The following is a 24,052-nucleotide window of genomic DNA, read 5'->3' on the forward strand; positions in this document are numbered from 1 at the left end:
GTGTGGGACAGCTGCCAAACCGAACTCTGCAACCTCTTTGGTGTGCCCTTTGGGTCAGCTTACACAGCAGTGCACCGTTCTGCTGAAATCCCTAAATAATGCAGAGGAAATTAGAGGGGGAAGAATGACTCAAGCGAAAAAGGAGGTACACAAAATGGTGGTCATTTTTATTTGCTTTGTCTGAGTGGGACAGTCCAATATGAGGGTGTACAGATCAAGAGTGGGCTGTGCTTTGTGATGTAATGTGAGAACGTTTGGGGGAGAAGTTGCAGTCATGTCCGTGCCATGTGTACATTCATTCATTCTGTGGTCTTTAAACAAGAGTGTTGTTGGGCCTGCATCCAATGGTGCACCCCTTTGCCATAGCAGTTTGTGTGTGGGATGAAGATAAAGGGATAGTTCACCCAAAAATAAAAATTCTGTCATTTACTCAAACTTGTATTGTTCCAAATTCGTATGACTTTCTGTCTTGTTTGGAATAGAAAGAGACTAAATAGGTTATGCAGAGGGGATGTCTTTCTGCCTAACATTTCTTGTTGTTTTCCACTAAGAAAAAAAGGCATATGGGTTTGGAACAATATTAGGGTGATTAAATATTTGGTGAGCTGTCCCTTTAAAACATTTAAGGAATGCACATACAGGCAGCATAAAAAGTAATTAAAATGACTCCAGTGGTTAAATCCATGTCTTTAATAGGAATATGATTGGGTTGGGTGAGAAACAGATCAATAATTTTTTTTACCATAAATTCCCCTCCCTGGCCTGTAGGTGGCTACATGCGCGAAGAATGCGAATCAACAACAAAAAAAAAAGAATGTGAAAGTGAAAGTGGAGATTGATAGTACAAAATGACTTATATTTTGATCTTGTTTTCACCCACAGCTGTCATATTGCTTCAGTAGATATGGATTTAGCCACTTGAGTCTTATGGATTACTTTAATTCTGCCTTTATATATTTTTGGACTTTTTTTTACAGTGCATTTACTTGCACTGTATGGACCTGCAGATCTAAAATATTCTTCCAAAAAAATTTTGTTTGAGTTCAGCAGAAGAAAGAATGTCATACACATCTGAGATGGTATGATGATGAGTAAATGATGAGAGAATTAACTATCCTTTTAAAGAAAAGCATATTAGATGTGCTTCAGTCTCTGGTTCAGTGTCAACTCTTCACTTTTTGACCTTTCCCTGGGCGGCCACAGCCTCCATAGCTTTACGAACTGTTTCCTCATCTCCCAAGAACTGCATGGGTTTTACAGGCTTCAGGTCCTTGTCCAGTTCGTAGACAATGGGAATGCCAGTGGGCAGGTTCAGCTCCATGATGGCTGCATCTGACATGCCTGTAAAAGAAGATAAACAGCTTATATATGTCATATATATAAAGTTTAGATTCTTAAAGGGATAGTTCACCCAGTAATTAAAATAGTGTCATCATTTACTTACCCTCATGTTGTCACAAACCTGTATTACTGTATTTATAGCATGGAACATGAAAGGAAATATTAGGCAGAATGACAGCCTTAATGCGTGGTCACATTTACCTTCTCACGGCGAAATTCTGCATGTGAAATACAGTCTCAATTTGAATCCATGTGATCATGAATTTTGCATAATGGACTTTTGGTGGCGAAGATTTCCAAAAATGGATTACGTGTGGAGTTCAAGTTTGGTGAACTTGGTGCGTTAACCAACAGGAAGTTTCTAAGTTTGGCAGTGACCTATGTGTGGGTGGTGCTTTGTACACTGAATATTCACAATGGACAAGGACATATTTTTAGTGGTGAGTAACCTTTTTAACTTCACTCTCACAGAGTATGAAGTGCAGAATTAAAAAGGGGTTGCTTGACAATGTGTTTTTGCTGGTTTCACACGTGATCAATGTCCACCCACGCCTACTTCCCTTGTGGAATTTTGGCATGCAAAGGTAAATGTGACAGCGCCTTTAGTCACCATTGACTTTCATTTTTCATTTTGAAAAAAAAAAATGCAATGATGGCGAATGGTGACAGAGGCTAACATGCTTTCTAACATCTCCTTTTGTTTTCAATGGAAGAAAAAAAGTAATAGGGGATTGCAACAAAATAGGGGTGATTAAATTATACCACAATTTTCATTTTTGGGCAAGTTATTAGGCTCATTTTGTGAAAATGCTTTAAAGCCTTTTCTAAATTTGACCTTTCCTTGACCTTTGTGACCTTTAATTCATGCAGTGTATCTCTCTCTAGTTCTCAAGGGAGAATGCAGAACCTTTCTGTGAAAGGTTGTGCCTGTAACAGGAACCTAAACCATACCGTTCTATGTGTGAATGAAAGCTATAAATATTCTCTGTGTCATCTGGGATCATTGAAGGCTGAGGGGTCCTAATGTGGAGAGGGTATACTCACCCTCTAAGTGCTTGACGATACCACGGAGACTGTTGCCGTGGGCTGCAATTATGACATTTTTGCCTGCCTTGATCTCAGGTGCAATAACTTCATTCCAGAAAGGTAGGGCACGAGCAATAGTGTCCTTCAAGCTCTCACAGATGGGAAGCTCACCCTCTTTCAGACCCTTGTAGCGCCTTGACTGGTAAGACAAAAGAAAAATAACAAATGGAATACCTTTCAAACCTGCAGCCATCACCCCAATCAATTTACTTGTCACAATTTATGAGTGTCGTAACAGCAGAGTCATGTGACATAAGCCAAATCAATGAGATATTCTGTCATCACTTACTCACTCTCATGTTGTTTCAAACCTGAATGTGTGTTCCAGATGTTAGGCCAAATGAGAGCCTCAGTCACTATTCACTTTCATTGCATCTTTTTTCCATACATTGAAAGTGAATGGTGACTGAGGCTGTCATTCTGCCCAAGATCTCCTTTTGTGTTCCACAAAAGAAAATAAGTCATATGGGTTTGGATATAACAAAATGAGAGTGAGTAAATGATGACAGAATTTTTATTTTGTGGTTAACTATCCTTTTATAGAGAATCCCTTTGATTTTTTTTATCCTCTTATCCAGAATAGTGCTATGATATTTATAAAGTTTTTATCTATGACTCTATTGTCAATTACAAAATAACAAAATCCCTCTTTTTTTTACCTCACTGATGATCTTGTGGTATGGATGGTCCTTATCCATAGTAGGAGGGGGAATATCAAATGATCTGCGCCAGACCTTTACCTGCTCCTCTCCATGCTTTTCTGCTGTCTCTGCCTTGTTCAAACCAGTTAGACCACCATAATGGCGTTCATTCAGTCGCCAGGTACGTATTACGGGCAACCACATCTGGTCTGTGCCCTCCATGATGGTCCACAGAGTCTTGATAGCACGCTTTAAAACGGAGGTGTAGCAAACATCAAACTTCATGCCGGCATCTTTGATGGCCTGAGCACCCCTCTTGGCTTCCTCCATACCCTTCTCACTGAGATCGGCATCGAACCAGCCACAAAAACGGTTCTCCTGGTTCCAGGAGCTTTCACCATGGCGTACAATCACGAGACGATGAACAGCAGTCATTTTGACAGAATTTGGGATTTAAAACTATATATTTGACACTAAACCCACCAAACACAGCCCCCTTCTTTCTCTTGTGCTCACACACTCTGTGACAGACAGTGAGACCTACATGCCCAAGCTATGATCTTTTTATAGCATTCTGGAATGTGGCCCTCCATGAATGTCATCTCTCTCCTGCTTTGAACCAATCACAACGTTTCACCTTCAGATTGTCAGTGGAACCTACCTATTAACTCTTGAGTTGAAGGGGGTGAGCCAGATTTCTATCTACTGCTCGAAGGGCAGAGGTCGTGTAGGCATTCAAAATAGCAACATGACTTTTAAACTGAGAGGTGTGGGATTAAAGTGCAAAGATCAGAGTCAGCCTATGAGGATCGCAGAGCCTCAGAAGAGGCCATCAATAAACAATTGTTGCATAAATGTAAGCAGAGGCTCAGTAACATAAAGGATAGGCTACACCAGAAACAAGCCATCTGGCCATTTGTGCTAAACTTTAAAGGGGTAGTTCACCTAAAAATGTAAATTCTGCCATTTACGCAAGCTATGTTGTTCCAAATCTGTATGACTTTCTTCTGTGGAACACAGAAAAAGATTTCCCATACAATGAAAGTAAATGGTGTTTGAAGCTGTTATTCTGCTTAACATCTCTTTTTTTTTGTTCCACAAATGAAAGAAACTCACATGGGTATGAAACATGAGGGTAGGTATATGATAACATTTTTGGGTGAACTATCCCTTTAATGTCCCCAGCAATGAGAATGGACCTTGATTCACACAAATCGTTCAGAATATTAATATTGATAAGTACATGGATATACAAGAATAAATGGATACGCATAAGAGAAAAACATTCACCTATTTGCTTATGTGCTACCTCTCATATCCAGCAGAGGCAATGTTGTGTTTCCACAGGTTTAACACTAAAAAAAGGATCTATAAGCATTGCTCTCTTCTTTTCCAAGCACCCACCTTCCCTTCTCTCCTCCTCCTCCAGCTCCATCTCTGTATCTGCAGTGGAAACTGTTTGTCTGTTATGTGTATACCTTTAAATATATTTGAACAATATTGGTGCCATATTAAGTTATATGCACAATTCTGTAAGCTGCACATACAAGCGATGCTTTGCTTAATTGCAGCTTCTTATGCACAGAATAACCTTGGTGGCAGTCAGTCACAGAGAAAATAATATGGAGAACCAAAGCATAATATATTATAAGCATTTTGTATTACGAAACCTTCTGAGCAAAAGTATCATTGTTTCTATCTTTACGCAATTGTTTTATACTTTGCTCCTTGACTTGCGCATTGCACACTGCATCTCTCTCTCTCTCTCTCTCTCTCTCTCTCTCTCTCTCTCTCTCTCCCACCCCCCCACTCTCTGCTATTGATACTGCATTGTCAGAGTTTAGAAAATCACTTGCGTCAGAGCTCTTTTCTGGCTATATAAGCTCAAATGACTGCAGTAGAAGCTGCAGATCAGTGTGTAGCAGGCTGATCAAGCTGACTGTGGTACCGAGGCACAGAGCAGCTTGTCCTTGGAGCCATGAGTGCCGTAGGGTTCGACCCGTACTTCTCCTCATCCTACAAGCGTTGGTATGTGGAGAGCAGCCCCCGGGTACCTCAGCGTGGCCGATCTCGTACCACGTACTCTGCCCATCTCCCCTCTCTCTCCTCATCCCGACTACACTATGCTTCCCCCAGCCGGACCTCTGCCTCTCTGCTGATGAGCAGTCCTGGACGTGCCATGGACATGGACATCAGCCATGCTGCCCAGGTAAGCTCTGAGTTCCGAACAATCCGAACTCAGGAGAAAGCCCAGCTGCAAGATCTGAATGACCGTTTTGCTGGTTACATTGAGCGTGTCCATGAACTAGAGCAGCAGAACCGGGCTCTGGAGTCTGAGCTGCTTCTGCTGAGGCAAAGGCATGTGGAGCCTTCCCGTCTGAGGGCCCTGTACGAGCAGGAAGTCCGTACACTGAGAGCTGCCATGGAGGAGGCCCGTATGGAGAGGCAGGCCGCATTGAGTCACAGGGAGAGCATGGAAAATACTTTACGGTCCCTGCAGGCCAACTATGAGGAAGAGGTGGTTGCCCGTGAAGACACTGAAGGTAGGCTTCTGGAGGCCCGCAAGGAGGCAGATGACACCGCTCTGGCCCAAGTAGCGCTGGAGAAAAAGGTTGATACATTGCTGAATGAGCTGGCTTTCCTGAAGAAGGTCCATGAAGGTGAGATCTCAGAGCTACAGGCCCAGGTTCAATATGGAGCCCAGATCGCTGTTGAGGCAGAGGCGACTAAACCTGATCTATCCAGTGCCCTTCGGGACATCAGAGCCCAATATGAAAAGCTGGCAGCCAAGAACATCCAGTCAGCTGAAGAGTGGTTCCGTGGGAAGATGGGCCATCTGACAGAGAGTGTAGCCCACCACACTGATGCAATGAGGAATTCTAAGGACGAAGCTGGAGAGTATCGTCGTCAGCTTCAGGCCTGCGTCCTCGAAATTGATGCCTGCAAGGGCCTGAATGAGTCCCTGGAGAAACAGCTGAGAGATGTGGAGGACAGGCAGAGCTCTGAGATTGCTGCCATGCAGGTTAGTATACATTTTTTATCTGAGATTTGGTTAATAACTATTAAGCACTACATAGAGAATATTATGTCCTTAGAAATGATGGGAACATATTGTGACAATAAATTACAATTGTATAACATAACTAGCTCTATTTAACATCAATTCTTCCCTGCAGGATACAATCAGTGATCTTGAGGATGAACTTAGAGCTACTAAGGGTGAGATGGCAAAATATCTGAAAGAGTACCAGGATCTTCTCAATGTCAAGATGGCCCTTGATATTGAGATAGCTGCATACAGGTACAAACACAAGAGTATTGAATACTCATTACATCACAGGTCAGCTAAATGCTTGATTCTGATTGACAGACATTCTAAGTTGTGCAATTATTTTCCAGTAAATGCATGGATATGAAGTAGTACCAGGTCTTGAACAAGTAATGGTTCAATATCTCTTTGCCAAATTATTTCAGTTATTTCAAAGAGCCACAGCAAATAATAAAAAAATATTGGTTAATGCCCATAATATCCTAAATGTATTTCAATTTAGTTTGAAAAGCACCCTTGTGCTCCCTCTCTCTCTCTCTCTCTCTCTCTCTCTCTCTCTCTCTCTCTCTCTCTCTCTCTCTCTCTCGTCTCTCTCACACACACACACACACACACACACACACACACACACACACGTTGGTCAACCTATCATTATGAGGACTTTCCATAGACATAATGATTTTTATACTACACAAACTATAGATTCTATCCCCTAAACCTAATACAACCCTTAAACCTAACCCTCACAAAAAACGTTCTGCATTTTTAAATTTTCAACATTGTTTAATATATTTTTTAAGCAATTTAAATTATGGGGACACTAGAAATATCCTCATAAACAACATTTATAGCATAATACCCTTGTAATTACAGTTTGTAACCTAAAAAATTGTCCACATAAACATGCCCACACACACACACACACACACACACACACACACACACACACACACAGAGAGAGAGAGAGAGAGAGAGAGAGAGAGCGAGAGAGAGAGAGAGACTCTAGTCGTGACCAACTAACAGAGCCTTGGTGCAATGCACCCCTGCGACCTGATCAGTACAACACAACCTCGGGGTGTTTATTATTTTTCAATAATTCAACGGCCTGTCGTTAATTATTCCTTACATAATTGTAATAATAATCTCAATAACAATATCCAACAATTACAAAAATGTTAAAAACGTACTCCCCCGGCCCCTTGCTCTTACATTTTGAGCTTTTCAATATGGAGTGTTTTGGGTTCTGGTTTCGATGATTAATTATGGGTGAATAGGCCAAAATACGGGACTTTCAAGCTAATACGGAACGGTTGGCAACCCTATTGCCATTATTGGCCATATTTGTGAACCTGCAGCAAATTTTTGGTAACAATGGACAATTTGCCCTTACTGGCAAACACTTGTATAGGGAACCTGTGGAAGCAATGAAGAATTTGGCGCAATGCTCTTTTAAATGTAAAAATAATGAGTAGCAAATTTGCTGCATGTTTGCCACAGGGGCTTGCCACAACTCTAGATTTTGGTAAGGGAACGTATTCATATTACTTTCAATTACTGATTCGTCTGCGCAAGTCACATGATATTTTTACCTTTGCAGAAAGCTCCTTGAGGGGGAGGAGTCTCGCTTCAATGTGGGTGTGGGAGGTTTGGTCAGTGCTTACTCTGTTGGTACCGTCTACTCCCGGCCCATGTTCTCAATGTCCAGCCTGAGCTCTGGTGCCCCCTATCTGCTTGGCTCTCGACTGATCAGCACATCCCTCACTGCAGATGAGGCAATTACAGCCAGTCAAGCTCGAGAAACTGAAGCCAGTCCAGCTGAGGAACAAGAAGAGGAAGAAGAAAAGGAAGAGGTGGAGGAAGAAAAGGAAGAGGAAGAAGAGGAAAAGGAAGAGGCAGAAGATACCAAGGAGGAAGAGGAAGGTAAGATCCTCATGTGATGAAGTATTAGGGTTCATCTCATTTTGTAATCTTCTTAAGATAATTATTTAACTTAATGTTGTTGACAAGATAAATTACTGTTTTATAACTTCAGGTGGTGAGCAAGAAGAGGAAAAGGAAGATGGGGCAGAGCAAGAAGAAAAAGGAGAAGAAGAGGAGGAGGCTGAAGAAAAGGAGGATGTTAAAGGGGGAGATGAGGAGGAGGGGGGAGATGAAAAAGAGGGAGATGGGGAAGAGGAGGGTGAGCAGAAAGAGGGAGAGGAGGAAGAGGGGGAGAAAGCTGAGGAGGAAGGTGCTGACAAGGAGGAGGCTGAGATGGAAACAGAAAAAAGTGAGGAGAAAACTGATACAAGTGCCAAGGACAAAGAGGACACTGCAACTGACAAAGAAAAGGAAGAGAGCACTGAAACAGACAAAGACAAAGATGAGGCTAAGGCTGAAAAAGCAAAAGATGAAGCAAAATCTGACCCTGCCAAAGAGAAAGGCAAGGAAAAAACTGATTCTGTGCCTGAACCTGAGTCAGTCAAGGATGAAGGTGAGGAGAAGCCAGAGAAACCCAAAGCAAAGGAAAAGGCAGAGCCAGAAAAGGCCAAGGGCAAAGATGAAGGTGAGAAAAGCAAGGGTGATAAAAAGGAAAGTGTAAAGCAAGAAAAGGGTAAAGAGGAAACTGAAAAACCCAAGGAGAAGAAATAATGTATAGAATCTACAACAGCAAAATTACAGCCTGACCTGCTTCTCCTGTCGTTCAACCTGTTACTTATCAATATACCTTGGTAAATGGTGCTCAGTGCAAATTGCAATAAAATGTCTGAAACTGAAGTCGACTTGATCAGATTTTCAAAATGATAACGATTGTTTTTGAGATGCTTTACATATCTGAGAGAATGTATGCTTGTGAAGTAGATTATATTTTTGAATGAGGCAACAGTCTTGCTATAAATTACAAAAAGTGAAACTTTGCTGCCAAGCCAATAAAAACATGCTTCTTGATGATCAAAGAGTTTTACTGATTACTTTATTGACATTCTGTTTATTTGTGCAATAATTGTTCATAGTTTCCTCACGAAGTTCTCTTATGATGTTAAGCACATATTTAGTTTAACGTATGCCTTTAGATATTTAAACCTAGACTTAATGGATACAAATTAGTTTTGATAATTACACGAGGAATTCCTCTTATGAGGTAAACTTCATAAATGGACATTTTCAGTGAAACATTTAGAGATATAAAAAACATCATATTGTCTTATTTAAAGATAAAAAAAATTCAGATTGGTCTTGTGGTCTATAGATAAAGTAAAAACATACAGTAACTGACCTTAAAGGGATCGTTCACTCAAAAATGTCAGTTCAATCATTATATTGTCATCTCATCCTTACATTGTTCCAACCCCATATACATTTCTGTTTTCTGCAGAACACAAAAGGAGATGTCAGACAGAGTGTCAGCCTCAGTCACCATTCACTTTCACTGCATCCTTTTTCCATTCAATGAAAGCGATTGGTGACTGAGGCTGTCATTCTGCCTAACATCTCCTTTTGTGTTCCACAGAAGAAAGAAAGTCATATGGGGTTGGAACAACATGAGGATGAGATGACAAAATGACGATTACAGAATTGATATTTTTGGGTGGACTATCCCTTTAAGGTCATATGGTGCAGTTGCTGTATGCTATTGTATGAAAAAAGTCACGCAGCTTTGGAACAACATGATGGTGATTATAATGACAGAATTTTCATTTTTGAGTGAACTATTCCTTTAATAAAGTATTCATGGCCCAGGAATTCTGGCCCCCTGCTTGTATATTGCTCTGGGCCCCCTTCATATTGATAAATACAGTTTTAATATGTGTTATTGGCACTTAGAATTGATACCACCTTTCACCCTATTAGGTACTGCCCTGTCATTGCCACTTGTAAACATCAGGTAAAAAGTTTTCAAATATACCTCTAAACCAAGATGGTAACTAACCTAACCTAACATCAATTTATGTCTATGTTTAATTTTACATCAAAATTTCCTTTGAAAAAAACTTTTGTTGTACACACACACAGAAAATTAGACTCATTACAACACAATACTGCAGTATGAAAACTACACCGAGAATACCATGGTTACAGCAGTGCAAGTATAGATATTACAATATCGGTGTGTCCTAATTCCCAAATTTGTTCTACACTGTTGTAGCTTACTAAACTTATGATGTATATGTCATTGACTTAAGGAGAGTCCTTGGCAGCAGTACCTGGAAACAAGACCCTGCACTAATTTATAAGTAATGCTGAGAGTGTTTGTTGTTAGACAGAAAATACAAAAAGCACATTGATTAATGCAGCTATATCACTTTCTTTGAAATTATGCAGCATGTTTAATGGCATGGTCCATCCATTTAAAAAATTTATTGATGCCTTGAGTAGCCTATTATGATCTTCATTCTATTATTGTTTTTGTGTTACTGTATTATATATATCTATGATGGTGCACTCTCATTCTGCACTGCATCAACATTTTTCTCAATAAAGTCGCACACACAGCTGCTACTATTGTCAATTGCTGCCATTATTATGCTCTAAAGATATTCACACAGATTATAAAATTCAAGACAATTTTTAATCTTTACAATCCCTCAAACAAATGTATAATTGCACACAGACATAAAGGACTTTTGGTAACACTTTACAATAAGAGACAACTTATTATGCATTTTTTCCCATGTAAAGTCAGCATTACTGTAACTTTTCAATCACATGATCAGTCCAATAATTGCTGGAGGTGTGTTGTAAGGTAACCTGTACGAGTCTTACTTGCATTTTATTTTTCTGCCCTAAAGTATAAGCAGCTGTTAAGACTGTGTGAACTAAAATCACTTCTATTTTTTTATTTGACAAAAATCCATTCTTGAGTTTAAACATTAGGCACATACTGGACATATGTGCATAGAATTATTCTAGATTACTTACAATTTCTTAATGTTACTAATTGCTTTTGGACACTTTCTGCTCAATCTCAAAAATCTATGTTGTTACTGTAAGCAGTCACTCTTAAGATTTGCATTACATGTTGACACTGACAATATTTTTTTGTAATTTGGAGATATACTCTAAAAATGATAGCTCACCAAAAAATTCTGTCATCATTTACTTATTATCATGTTGTTCCAAACCCATATGAATTTTGGATCTTTTTTCCATACAATGAAAATTAATGGTGAATAACATTCTGCCTAGCATCTCTTTTTGTATTCCACAAAAAAAAAAAAAAAAATCTTACAGGCTTGGGGCAACATGAGGATGAATAAATGACTGAATTAAAATGTTTGTGTAAACTATCCCTTTGAACCTATCCCTCTAACATCTTTTGTGTTCCCGGTCAAAAATGACCAGCCCACTATGTTTGTTAATAAATCTCTCATATTGCACATATTATACCAAGATATTGCATTTGATCTTTTTGTAATTATAACAGGTTTTACTAATTTTTTTGTACTACTGTTTTAAAACATTTTTAATAAATAAATACATTTATTGATAGAATGATTTATTGAATTGAGCTTATACCAGACTAGTGAAGGGCACTCTCTGCAGAATAAATAAATTATATTGTAATAAATGAATAACCACTTGCTTGATCTAAATAAAAAAGGTGTCATTTTAAAGATTATGATCTGGACTTTACATAACATATAGCTGATCCTACCATTTCATAAAAAATGGTTTTTAAATTGCTGACAGATTCTGTTTTTTTCTCATCGTTTGCAAATTTGTTATCACAACAATTATATTCAGAGTTTGAAAAAACATAAAAATAATGAGATAGACATGCGTTATATATCGTTGGAAAGGTCTCAATTAGTAAAATGGAATGAGCAAATTTGTTTCACTCAGAGGCCAAACTGCAGCGAAACATACATATAACATAGACAATGACTTATTGTATGTTACAGCTGACTATTACGATTCAAACGAGCCAAAACACAACATAATATGATAAGTAGATCTTGAAATATTCCTCAAAGAGTGTACATCGAAAGTGGGCCTACATTTCTGTATTTTGTAGTCTAATCTATTAATTTCCAATTACCAGTCACTTTAGACAGGGAACACCACAGGTGTAACAAAGTGAAATAAAACCTATAATATTTTATGAAAATTATCTTAAAATGTTTTGGGTGTTCAGATGCCCAGTGTGAACAAAGTCAAAGTATAATAAACTGCAGTTTTCAGAACAAAAGAATATAGTTAATCGGTCAGTTTTGACCGGAACACAATATAAAGGTTAATAATAAACCCAATAAACCCAAAATGTTATTTCCAGCTCTTACAAAGAATATCACAAATTACATTATATTAAAATGCATGCATAACAAATAAAAAGCAAACATAGAACAACAAAGACGACACAAAGTGTATGTGGTATTTTAATTTGATGTTTATTGAGCAAATGCTGCTGAGAAGTTCATTCAGATGAATTAAGACATGGGACTGCAAACGGTAGCACCTCATTAACGGTAAGTAGTTTAGTAATCAACTCTATGCATACAAGAATGTATGATGCACATTGACAGGTTTATTTTCAAATGCAATCATTAGGTAAACATAACTGACAACAGAAAAAGCATGTTTAAGGCTAAGAGTTGCTTTATGTGCTGAGTTGTATATGACCTTGGGCTGTTTTCACCATAGTCTTCCTCCTTCATAATAGTTTTATTTTTGGCTCAGCTGGTGTCCTTGCGTTAGTATTTATATAAGGCTACTTTGTTGGAATACATTTCTCCTACAACCCTGCCTCCCTTGTTGCCCTAACTCACAGCAAATGTCATTCCACTCCATTCTGCAAGTATTGTTATACCATTCTGCAAATATTGTCATACATACAGTGATTATTTTTCTATCTCATAGAACGAGGAGCGTGCTCCCCCCTGAGCTGGCATGCAGCTGCCACATTCAAGTGACCACCCCCCCTCCCCAGGTATTGTAGTTTGAAGAAAAGTGAAAGAATCCCCAACTTCCCTGACCGCATATGCAGCAGAACCCATTTAAAGCTGTCACTCAACATGCATTTTGAATTTTAGCTGGCCGCATCTCTATGCTTGTTTTTGTTTTGTTAAATCTTTCTGAATGGTTAAGTATCTGTTGAGCTTTATGATATCTTTATGTTAGTTTTGTGTTGATTGCTTGCTATGCTTTCTCCACAGTTCCTCTTCTGTCATTTATAGCTATGTTAAGGTTTAATCTGCTTCAGTGGCCTTCACTGCCTGTTTCTCTGCAGTTTTTGAGGCCACCTTCTCCTGGACCTTTTCCTCCACCTCATCTCCTTTCTCAGTGACTGTAACAGTTTTTGTAATTTGTTTGACTCCGCCCTCTCCAGTGGTAATGGTCTCCACTGTCTTGGTGATAACCACCCTCTGGCTTGAGTCGTCTTTGGTTGGGCTCTCGTCCACTCCATTGGAGATCACCTCTTTCTTATCGGACTCTTTCTTTTCATCCTTCTTTTCCATGTCTCCATTCACGGTAGCCTCTTTCTTATCGGTCTTTTTATCTTCAGGATCTTTCTCTGGTTCACTCTTTTTGCTGGGCTTTTCATCTGCTGCCTTTGAGGAATCGTCTTTAGCCTCTGCTTTTGGTGGCTCTGACTTTGGGGCCTCTTTCTTTGTTGCTTCATCCTTAGGGGTCTCTTTCTTGGGACTCTCGCTCGTTGGGGAATCATCTTTTGGGGATTCCTTTATTGGAACCTCTGACTTAGGTGTCTCCTTCGGGCTTTCACTCTTTGGGCTCTCGCTCTTTGGTGAGGTATCCTTCGGAGGCTCTTTCGGGGATTCTGCCTTGGTCACAGTTGCCTTTTCCTTTTCAGATTTGGGCTCCTCCTTCTCATCTTTCCCTTTCTTCTCTTCTTTTGCCCCCTCTGTTTCGCCTATCTTAGACTGCTCTTTTTTATCTGTTGACCCTTTGTCACTACCTGAATCTGCTTCATCTTTCTCATCTCCCTGATCCTCAGCCTCTTCCTCACCTCCACCGCTCTGTTTCTCCTCTGCTTTCTCTTTCTCAGGTGAGGCCTTGACTTCAGATGCTTTAGAGCTCACAACAGTCTCCTCTGCTTCCTGCTCTTCCTCCTCTCCCTCTTCTCCTCCCTCTGCATCCTCTCCTTTCTTTTCCCCATCATTCTCCTCTTCCTCCTCTCCTTTCTCTTTCTCCTCCTCATCCTTTCCATCCTCTTCTTCTTCATCATCACCTCCCTCAATCTCTCCCTCTTCTTTGTCTTCAGCAAGGGCACTGGAGGCCACTTTGGCTTGGGTAGAGGCAATTACCTCCTCCTCCCCTTCTCCTTCACCCTCTTCTCCTTTCTCTTCTTCCTCTTCACCCCCTTCTTCACCCTCAGCCTCTCCCTTATCCTCTCCATCTTCTTCTGCCTTGGCAGCAGATAACTCCTCTGCCATCTCAGCCAAGGCCTCATCCATCTCAGACTTCTCATCCTCCACCCTTGTCTCCTCGATGATCTCCTCCACAAACTTGTGTTGCACTTTAAGCTTGGGGGGTTCACTTTTGACCTTGGGGCCTTTGCTGACAGTCTGGCGATATGGGAAAGTGCTAAAGTGGCTCTCTTCTCCTTCAAGAAGTTTTCTACAGACATAGAAAATGCACAAAAGTGGAAGGTACAGATTTAGACTGTTATCAAAGTAAAATGGAGAAAGGATTTCTATGGCTTAGTGCAGATAATACAGTTCTGTTGAATTGCAGATGACAATTTCGAAGTGGTTAGCATTATTAAATATTTTCACTCTACCCATTTGCAAATTATATACCAATATTATAATTTAATATTACTGTAATATTACCTGTATGCAGCAATCTCAATATCTAGTGCCATTTTGACATTCAAGAGGTCTTGGTATTCACGCAGATGCCTTGCCATCTCCCATTTCGTGCTCTTGAGTTCATTCTCTAGCTGGTGGATGTTTTCCTAGTGAGTCAGACACAATATTGAGACAGTTTAGTCTGCTGGAAAGAAGGCAAGAAAGTAGTAAGGAATTAATATAACTTTAAATGTTATATTCTAGGTAATTGTGTGTATGTGAAAAAACAAAATAAAAAAAAATAAAAATAATAAAAAAATAAGAAAATCCTCTTTTGGATTTATATACAAACCTAACATGTTACAGTGTGTTTGCATTTTGAACTGTTACCATGCATCCCTTCTGCCTATGACGCTTCTGGTCTCTGACACTCAGCATCAATTAAATTGTAATTTACGGTGTCATAGTTTGGCTTCAAGGACAACCGCTAGGTGGGTTCTGTCTATGTGAATGAGGTGAACGAACCCCTTCCTCTGCTCTGACTCAGCAAAGAGCAGCGGAAAGACTGCATTGTGGATGTCTGCCCCTCCTTAACCCTTTCCAAATTCATTCCACTGCGCCTATGATGTAATCAAGCATCATGTATGCAAATCCTCTGCTGAAGGACTATCAAATGCTTTGGGTATCCACAATATTGCACTCAGAATGAATTGCATTATGCAATTGTACTCTTAACTGCAACTTTATATTATACTTGAGGATAACTGCATATTATGAAAGTCACATTTATTTATGATGCACTAACTAAAGCACTCTTGCACATAAAGCAATGCATTTGCACTGTAAAAAGTATTTTCTACCTGATGTAACCCTTAAAATTACTTTTGTTTGAGTATTCCAATGAATCCAGGTTGATACCGATATGTTAAATAGCCTACTATTTATTTATTTTACTTTTTTCAGTATGTATCATTAGGCATGGAGAGTGTCTCATAAAGATAATAATTGTTTAAATTTTAAGCAGTTTTGCATGACACATAAGAAATACCAGACATGCATATCTGACTAAAACTATCTTTAACATTCATGTTTAAAAGTTCTTCTATAGGAAATCATTTTTAAAATACCAAAAAACAGTAAATGCATATTCTAAATGGTTAATGTGGAAACATAACTGATTATTTACCTGAAGGCTGGAGAGATCATTGTTGTGTCGGTCCTCTATGTCATTCAGTTGCCTCTCCAGCGACTCTTTGGTTCCTCGGACAGATTCCAACTCGATGGTTTTGGACTGTAACTGGCGGCGATAGTCTGCGATCTCATCCCGTGCGGATTTGATGGCGCTTTTGTTCACCTCGGCAGCCTCTGTAAGCTTATCGTACCGGCACACAAACCAGTCTTCAACTTGTTGAAGGTTTTGCGTTGAGTGGCCCTCCAGCTGCGTGCGAATCTCGCGGAGCGCTTCGGTGATGTCCGCCTTCTGGTAGTCCCTCTTCTCCACGGTGATCTGCGACGCCTGCATCTGCGCCAACAGATCGTTGACCTCCTCCTGGTGGTTGTTGCGGATAAAGGCGATCTCGTCCTGCAGGGACTGTACTTTCTTCTCCAAGTCTGCCTTAACGAGTACTGAGTCACCCATGTCCTTCTTCAGCGCACGGATGATCGCTTCTGTCTCCTCCCTGATTCGGGCTTCCTCTTCGAAGCGATCCCTCAAGCGCTGGATGTCTTCTTCGATGTGATCCGTGTCCAGCTGGATCTGCGACTTCTCGTGCTGGATCTGCTCCAGCATGGAGCGCAAATCCTGCAGCTCTTGATCGTAAAGTTCGCCCAGCTGAGACTGCGACACCTGCTTCTGTCGCAGTGCCTGGATCTCCGCCTCGATCTGCTTGTTCTGCTGCTCCAGAAAGTGCACCTTGTCGATGTACCCGGCAAAGCGGTCGTTGAGACCCTGGAGCTGCTCCTTCTCGTTGGTGCGCTTGTAGTCTGCATTGAGGATGGCGGACTGGCCGTAATCAAGGTTGTCGGCGGAGCTCAGAACTGTTGAGCCGTAGGCTCTAGCCACAGGAGCATTGAAGCTCCTTTTGTACGAAGTAGCAGAAGTCGGGCTGGAACGGGACCATGTCTGGGAGCGGTAACCTCTGGAGGGGCTAGCGCTACTACGGCCATAGCTCGTCCTAGTCTCCATCACCCTCCGGTAGGGACTTCCTATAGTGTCTAACGAGTAACTCATCCGGACTGACGGGGTGTGAACGTACAGATGGAAAGAAGTAGCCTATTTGAAGTAAATAGGTGTAGTGTTTGTGGGTCTGCCTGAATTTATATACCCGAAGCGCTGTTGCGAAAACGCCCTGGCTTGTTTTGACTGGACCATTGATCGGATGAAGTGGGAGGGTCTAGCTTGCTACACCCTTTTAGCCTTTCTTCATCAGTGGTTCAGCTTCCTGGTCAAACATAACGAGTGGTTTAGCGCCTTAAAGATACTTAGAAGAACCGTCCCTTATATTGTCGAAAAATGTAATAACAGATGTTGGTTTGGATAAAATAACACGCCTTTGGATCATCGTACACACCGAAAGTTTCCTAAAAAGCTAGATGCAGAACAGTTAAAGTTATTTTTATCTTGACACGGCGTCTGAAAAACGTGACGCTGCTGCTCGAGACGCTGAAAATCCAGCTTGACGCGGCGCAATGCTCAAAGACTTCCATCTAATTTATGTTTACATTGGAAAACAATGGGGGAAAATAGCGGAATAACACCTTCTGTGTGACCGGCCCATTGCCAAACCTATTAATTATGAGGACGTCGTAAATCCGCAGCCCAATCACTGAGTGTCTGCTATCAGCACCAAGGACAGCGGTCCACAGTTTAGACACGTTCAAGGGCGTTGGGCTCCAGTGTGCTATTCTCACTATGAATGGACACTAGCATATCTTTCTTTTAAAATTGTTGCATAGAGTTAATGCTTGCAAAGTCACGAGTGTGAACGTCTCGATTACGTAGGCTATGTAACCTCGGTTCCCTGAGATGAAGGGAACGATGACATTTCTTTAAATAGAAACATACATACAGTAGCAAACATTCATTATTCAATATTCAATATGAACAGTTAAAGTTTTTTTTTTTTAACTTGACATAGGTCTGAAATACGAGACGCTGCATCTCGAGACGCTGAAAACACAGCTAGACGCATCGCAACGCTCAAAGACATCCATCTTGTGCATATTTAACAAAAAAACAATTGGGGAAAATAGCGGAATAACGTCTTCTGTGTGAACAACCCCTTACCAAACTTATTAATTATGATGAAGTCATGCATTACAGCCTACAGTAGTTCATTATTCAATGTCTTGCACCAGTTCAGGATGTGGATATGCATTCTTATAGTACAGCAAAATTGCTCAACACTTAGAATATGTTGTTCTATTTATTTTAAACTTGTTTCTCTATTCATTATATTGTATATGCATGCTATTGGCATTAAGCATTCACTTTAATTTTCAAAATGCATGCACAATTTGTAGCCTAAAAATGAGAATGATTCAAAAGTTTCAGGCATTGTGTCTTTCCATAGCCTTGTGATAGCTTTAAAGGAATATTCTGGGTTCAATACAAGATAAACTCAATCAACAGCATTTGTGGCATAATGTTGATTACCACAAACACTCGTCCACCCTTTTCTTTAACAAAAGCAAAAATCTGGGTTACAGTGAGGCACTTACAATGTGAATGGGGCCAATTCGTAAACTTTAAAATACTCACTATTTCAAAAGTATGGCCACAAGACATGAACAATATGTGTGTTAACATGATTTTAGTGTTATAAAATCACGTACTAACCTTTTCGATGTAAACTCATAGCCAATTTTACAACTTTGTTGCCATGATGATGTAATGTCAACAAACCCTAAAAGGACTGTAAAAAGGATTATTTAAACAACTTTACAGCTGAAATAATAGACAAGGTTTAACATAAGATTTAATTTAAGTGCTTTAATAAAATTATAAGATTCACATTTCTGCATTTAAACCTTCCAAAAATTGGCCCCATTTATTTCCATTGTAAGTGTCTCACTGTAATCTCGGGATAAGTCAAATTATTGGTGGTAATCAACATTATGCCTCAAATGCTGTCAATTGGCTTAATTTGTATTGAGCCCTGGAATATTCCTTTTATTAAAGTTAGTATAAATTGGTTGTATGTACCACTCTGGTCTGCTGCAAAACATGTAATTTATTTTCTGCATATTAAAATTCTGATCTTGGCTTCTTGTGTGGGTTGATGAATGACTTCTCTTTTAGCTACCATAATCCCGCCTGTTCAAAATAAAATAAGTGTGTATGTCGGGTATGGGACTGGGATTGTCAAATAGTGCTGATTGGCTCTAATAGAAAACCACTCTTTTTACGATGTTTGCCTCGTATGACCAGGTTTTGAATTTCAAAATTGTACAATAATCCTTGAAAGGCATATGATACAACTGCTTATTGATTTCTCCTTATTTCAAACAAAACCTGAGAAAAATGAACAGGAAGCTTGTCAATAGGCTTATAGTATAATTCAGACATGCCAAGGATCCACAAGGCTTTAAAAAGTTAATTACAGAGTCAATTTGTATCTGTTTCATCCTACATAGATTACTTAAAAAATATTATCTTCGTGATTTGTAAATTACATTCAGCCTTTGCTATATTGAAAGCACTACATCTAAACAACATATGATGTTTTGCCTTGTGAATTTCATTGTCTTTTTTTAATATTTTTTTTTATGTACAGTAATTTCAAATCAAATGATTGCAACACGCTCCAAAAAAGTTGATACTGGGGCAATTTTAAGACTACTAACTTTGACGATTACTTTAGTAAACCTTTGTTAGTAACACCATTTGCCGCTCCATCCACAGATGCAAGTTAAGACTTTACTATGCAAAGCAGAAGCCATACATCAACACTTTCCAGAAGCACTGCGGACTTCTCTGGGCTCTGTCTCATCTTAAATGGAAAGTAGAACAATGGAACTATGTTTTTTGGTCTGCCGAGTATGTTTCAAATAGTTTTTGAGAAACACAGCCGTCTTGCTCTCCTGGCCAAAGAGTAAAAGGACCATCCAAGCTGTTATCAGCATCAGGTCCAAAAACCAGTGTCTTTATAGGCCAGGAATGTGTGGCCTATAAAGGCCTGGATTACAAATGCATGGCTGTGTAAGCAGAGTTTGTGGGTGCTAGATTGGGCTGCCAGCAGTTCTGACCTGTCTCCAGTTGAAAATGTGTGGCACATTATGAAGCGCTTTAGATGGCAACGAAGACCCCTAACAATTGTGTAGCTGAAGATCTGCATAATGGATGAATGGGGGAAAATTCCACTTTTTAAATTTAACAATCTTGTATCTTCAGTGCCCAAATGCTTAATAAGTGTTATGAGAAGAAATGGTGATGCTTCACAGTGGTAAACACTCGACTGTCCCAACATGCGTGTTGCAATCATCTGATTTGAAATTACTGTACATAAAAATAAAACAAAATATGAAATTCACAAGATAAAACATAATATAAGGTGGCATTTTCTTTTTTCAATCCATGATAAACGGTCTGCACTTATATAGCGCTTTTTTTAACCTTAGAGGTTACCAAAGCGCTTTACGCTGTGTCCAATCACCCATTCACAGACGCATTCACACACCAATGATGGCAGAGATGCCATGCAAGGCACTAGCCTGCCATTGGGAGCAACTTGGGGTTCAGTGTCTTGCCCAATCGAACCGCCAACCCTGCAATTACAAGCTGACCCGCTCTACCACCTGAGCCACAGCCTCCCATGATAAATAAATATACGCTGGAGCCTTAATTAAAAATGTACATTCCTAAAATGAGATATAGTCCAAGAATTTTGAAATAGTGATACTGTTGATTTCTTGATGCAGAACTGCAGTTGTTGTGTAGAAAATTAAAACAGTTATGCAGACAGTTATCATTAGCAACTGCTAATGCAGCAGTCGCTCAGCAGCACGCATTGAGATACAGTTTAATCATATCACCAACAATTCAAAATGATTCATCACAGTGCTCCAGCCATTCCTATTGAACCACAAGAGTTACAAAGGACAATGACTTTGTCCCTGTGAGAGAAATAAAATGAGATATTTCCAATTAATTCTAGGGCTTATTCTATTATCTTAGTCATTGGATTTGTTATGTCTGAGCATTGGAGTGTGCAGCCTTTTTTAAACTGCACAGTCTGCCTGTACTCATGCAGAGTAGCAGAAATAGCACTCATGAACTCAATGACCTTAGGGCTATACTGTCCTGGATGTTGGTTGGCCAGCTTTGAGTGAAGACCATCTCTTTTATATTCTCAATTCATCCCTGTGGAACACGGTATCTGTTGCTCAAGGTGCTTTTCAGGTCATGCAGAACAGTGCGGTTTAATATTCAATGCAGGCCACCAGTATTGCTGCATAGCCCACCCTTACAGTACCAGCAGTGATCCATTATTGGCGATCCGGTGATCCAGCCTTTCTGAGTAAGCTTTAATACAGGCAGTGAGCATATGGACTCAGAATCAGTATGACGAGTATGTGATGAGGCACGTATGCAGGGAGAGATGCCTCTGATTTATTAATAGACAATGCTTGGGGAAGGTAGGTTTGTTCTGCATTTGCGGAGGCAGGAGCTCCTGTAAGTGACTTTCACAAGAAAGCATCTGCCAAACATTACAGAGTAAAATGTAGGGGATCAAATGATATTCATAGACACAGTAAATAGGGTCTATCAACAGATTAGAATGTGGTTTTACGGAAAGACTAAGCAAATCGACAATGTCAGTTAATAGCTATTGAAGTTTTTCTTTAAAACTGGTTATGTGAATAACATTTTTGCTGGGTTTCTACTCTTGCAGTGCTTTCAAGGTCACCTTTAAAGGGATATTACTAAAGTGAAAATTCTGTAATAATTTACTCACACTCATGTTGTTCCAAACCTGCATGACTTGCAGAATGGCAGCTTCACTCACCATTCATTTTCATCATATGGAAAAAGAGGCTAACGTTCTGCTCATCTCCTTTCATGTTCAATGAAAGTAAGGAATTGAATACAGGTTTGGAACAACATGAAGGTGAGTAACTGATGACAGAATTTAAATTTTTGGGCAAATGTTCCCTTTAAGCCCCATTTTGCTTTTATTATGTTTTAATTTAAGGGGTTTTAACTATACAAGACAATGTTTGTACTACAATAAATACATTAAAAAAATAAATAAAATCCAATAACTTTTTAATGGGCATTTTTAGAGCTGTTTACCTCTTCCTTCTCTTACTGCAAGTCATTTACAATTAACATTCTTACAATAAGACTCATCTCAAGGGTGTTGAGATATTAATGACTTGCAGTGGCTGTAGATAATTCAACCAAATGGTCCATTTGGAGGCATATGGTGATAAATGTTATTATGATAGACAGTTAGTATTAGCAACTTGCTAATTTCCTATATTTCCCTAAAGCATCAGCAAGGAGGTTTCATAAAAGAAAACATTCCCCTTACATTTTTCAGGACATTTGGGTTGCATGATAAGCTCTTTGGTACAAATGCAGAGTAGCAGTGCATGAAATTGGGTTGATGCTGATTTAAATCTCTAGAGGATATTGTTGTTAAATCAGCTCCGAAGGGATTATTATGCTTAGTTCCCTCCCTTCTAGTGAGACCCAAATACTCAGCAGCAATCAGTAGAAAATGTGACAGGAAGTGGTTTATATTTAATAAGCATATGGAAAAAAATGATTTTTGGGTATTCCTTAAGCTTATGGTTCATTCAAGGTCCTACCTAACATCAAGGAAACATTTTCCACCTCTTGCACTCTTGTCCTCAATATGTTTTTCTGCCATCCTCAATTTATTTATTCATGAGAGAGAGAGAGTTAAAGAAAGGATTCATGTATGTGTGTGTTGTGTGATTAAGGCACTAAATGTGTGTATAAGAGATCGAGAGAACCCTGCTGGTCTCTTTTTACCTCTGATTTATGGCTGATCAGCCCCCCAATGTAGTTATAGCAAAACAAAGACAGTCAGAGTCAGCATATCGATGTGGAAGCAAAGAGCTGCATCATATAAGTAGTGAGCCGTAACGATCCGTGTCATGGTCAAAGTCCAACCCTTGTTAGACACACCTACAACATGTGTATATACTCATGCTCAAATTCAATCGATGGGCTTGAGAGGTGGCAGGGTAAAAAGGGGCTTTAAAGCATGTGACCAACTGCAATAAATGTTGTTAAGCAACCTTGTTGGTTTGTGTTGTATTTGAGAATTATGTGTAATCTGTCAAAACCAGTGTTGGGGTCGGGGAAGTTACTACTCAAAAATAGTAATCCATAACAAATGTATAATATAAATAAATAAATAAATAATCAAATTATTAATTAATTTACTTTTAAGTTACTTTCTTAAAAAAAAAAAAAAAAAAAATGTATTGTCATTGTCTCCTTAGCAGCCACAAAAATAACCATACACATAAACATGATTCATGTTTGAATTGTATTTTACATAAAAAAAATAAAACATGTGTAACCCAAATAATGTACTTTAAAGTAATAAACTCAAAGGAATAGTTCACCCAAAAATTTCACTTTTATGCTATCCCAGATTTGTATGACTTTCTTTCTTCTGCTGAACACAAGCAAAGATTTTTAAAAGAATATCTCAGTTCTTTTCAATACGTTGAAGCTCCAAAAATCACATTAAGGAAGCATAAAATTAATCCATAAGACTCCAATGGTTTAAAATATGTCTTTTGAAGCAATGTAATCCCTTTGGGTGAGAAACAGATCAATATTTTAATCCTTTTTTACTATAAATCTACACTTTTGTGTTCACCTTCAGAATGTGAAAGTGAAAATGGAGATTTATAGTATAAAAAAGACTTAACTATTGATCTGTTTCTCAACCACACCTATTATGAAAATATGGATTACAAGATTTTAATTTGTAATGAGCAACACACATTTTTTAAAACTAAAAGTAATTAAATAAAAGTAATTATTTACTACTACTAATCAGATTACACCCAACACTGGTGTTGGGTGTAATCAAATATATGTGGTGGATAATAGCATAATATACAGTGGGGACCAAGTCTGAGACCACATTGAAAATCTGGGATTTAAAATCGAACGTTTTAGGATTTCGATACATTTAAACAAAATTGATAGAATGAAT

At 39.2% G+C, this 24,052-nt stretch overlaps 3 protein-coding genes across 3 annotated transcripts; 1 reads left to right on the forward strand and 2 right to left on the reverse strand.

Annotated features, from left to right (window-relative positions):
• Positions 1 to 146: 146 nt before the first annotated feature.
• On the reverse strand, positions 147 to 3,617 carry pgam2 (phosphoglycerate mutase 2 (muscle)). The gene is made up of 3 exons (XM_052104835.1): positions 3,087 to 3,617; positions 2,386 to 2,566; positions 147 to 1,341 (listed from the first exon to the last, which is right to left on the reverse strand). The coding sequence occupies exons 1-3, from the start codon at positions 3,501 to 3,503 to the stop codon at positions 1,172 to 1,174; spliced, it is 768 nt and encodes a 255-aa protein (XP_051960795.1). The 5' UTR covers positions 3,504 to 3,617; the 3' UTR covers positions 147 to 1,171.
• A 1,316-nt stretch (positions 3,618 to 4,933) lies between these two features.
• Positions 4,934 to 9,041, forward strand: LOC127627741 (neurofilament light polypeptide-like). The gene is made up of 4 exons (XM_052104263.1): positions 4,934 to 6,090; positions 6,245 to 6,369; positions 7,715 to 8,037; positions 8,150 to 9,041. The coding sequence occupies exons 1-4, from the start codon at positions 5,047 to 5,049 to the stop codon at positions 8,746 to 8,748; spliced, it is 2,091 nt and encodes a 696-aa protein (XP_051960223.1). The 5' UTR covers positions 4,934 to 5,046; the 3' UTR covers positions 8,749 to 9,041.
• A 3,430-nt stretch (positions 9,042 to 12,471) lies between these two features.
• LOC127627327 (neurofilament medium polypeptide-like) lies at positions 12,472 to 17,318 on the reverse strand. The gene is made up of 3 exons (XM_052103674.1): positions 16,033 to 17,318; positions 14,889 to 15,013; positions 12,472 to 14,673 (listed from the first exon to the last, which is right to left on the reverse strand). Exons 1-3 carry the CDS (start codon positions 17,074 to 17,076, stop codon positions 13,284 to 13,286), a joined length of 2,559 nt encoding a protein of 852 aa, XP_051959634.1. The 5' UTR covers positions 17,077 to 17,318; the 3' UTR covers positions 12,472 to 13,283.
• Between the last annotated feature and the right edge of the window lie 6,734 nt (positions 17,319 to 24,052).

The sequence above is a fragment of the Xyrauchen texanus genome, chromosome 34 (assembly GCF_025860055.1).
Source record: "Xyrauchen texanus isolate HMW12.3.18 chromosome 34, RBS_HiC_50CHRs, whole genome shotgun sequence".
NCBI lineage: Eukaryota > Metazoa > Chordata > Actinopteri > Cypriniformes > Catostomidae > Xyrauchen > Xyrauchen texanus.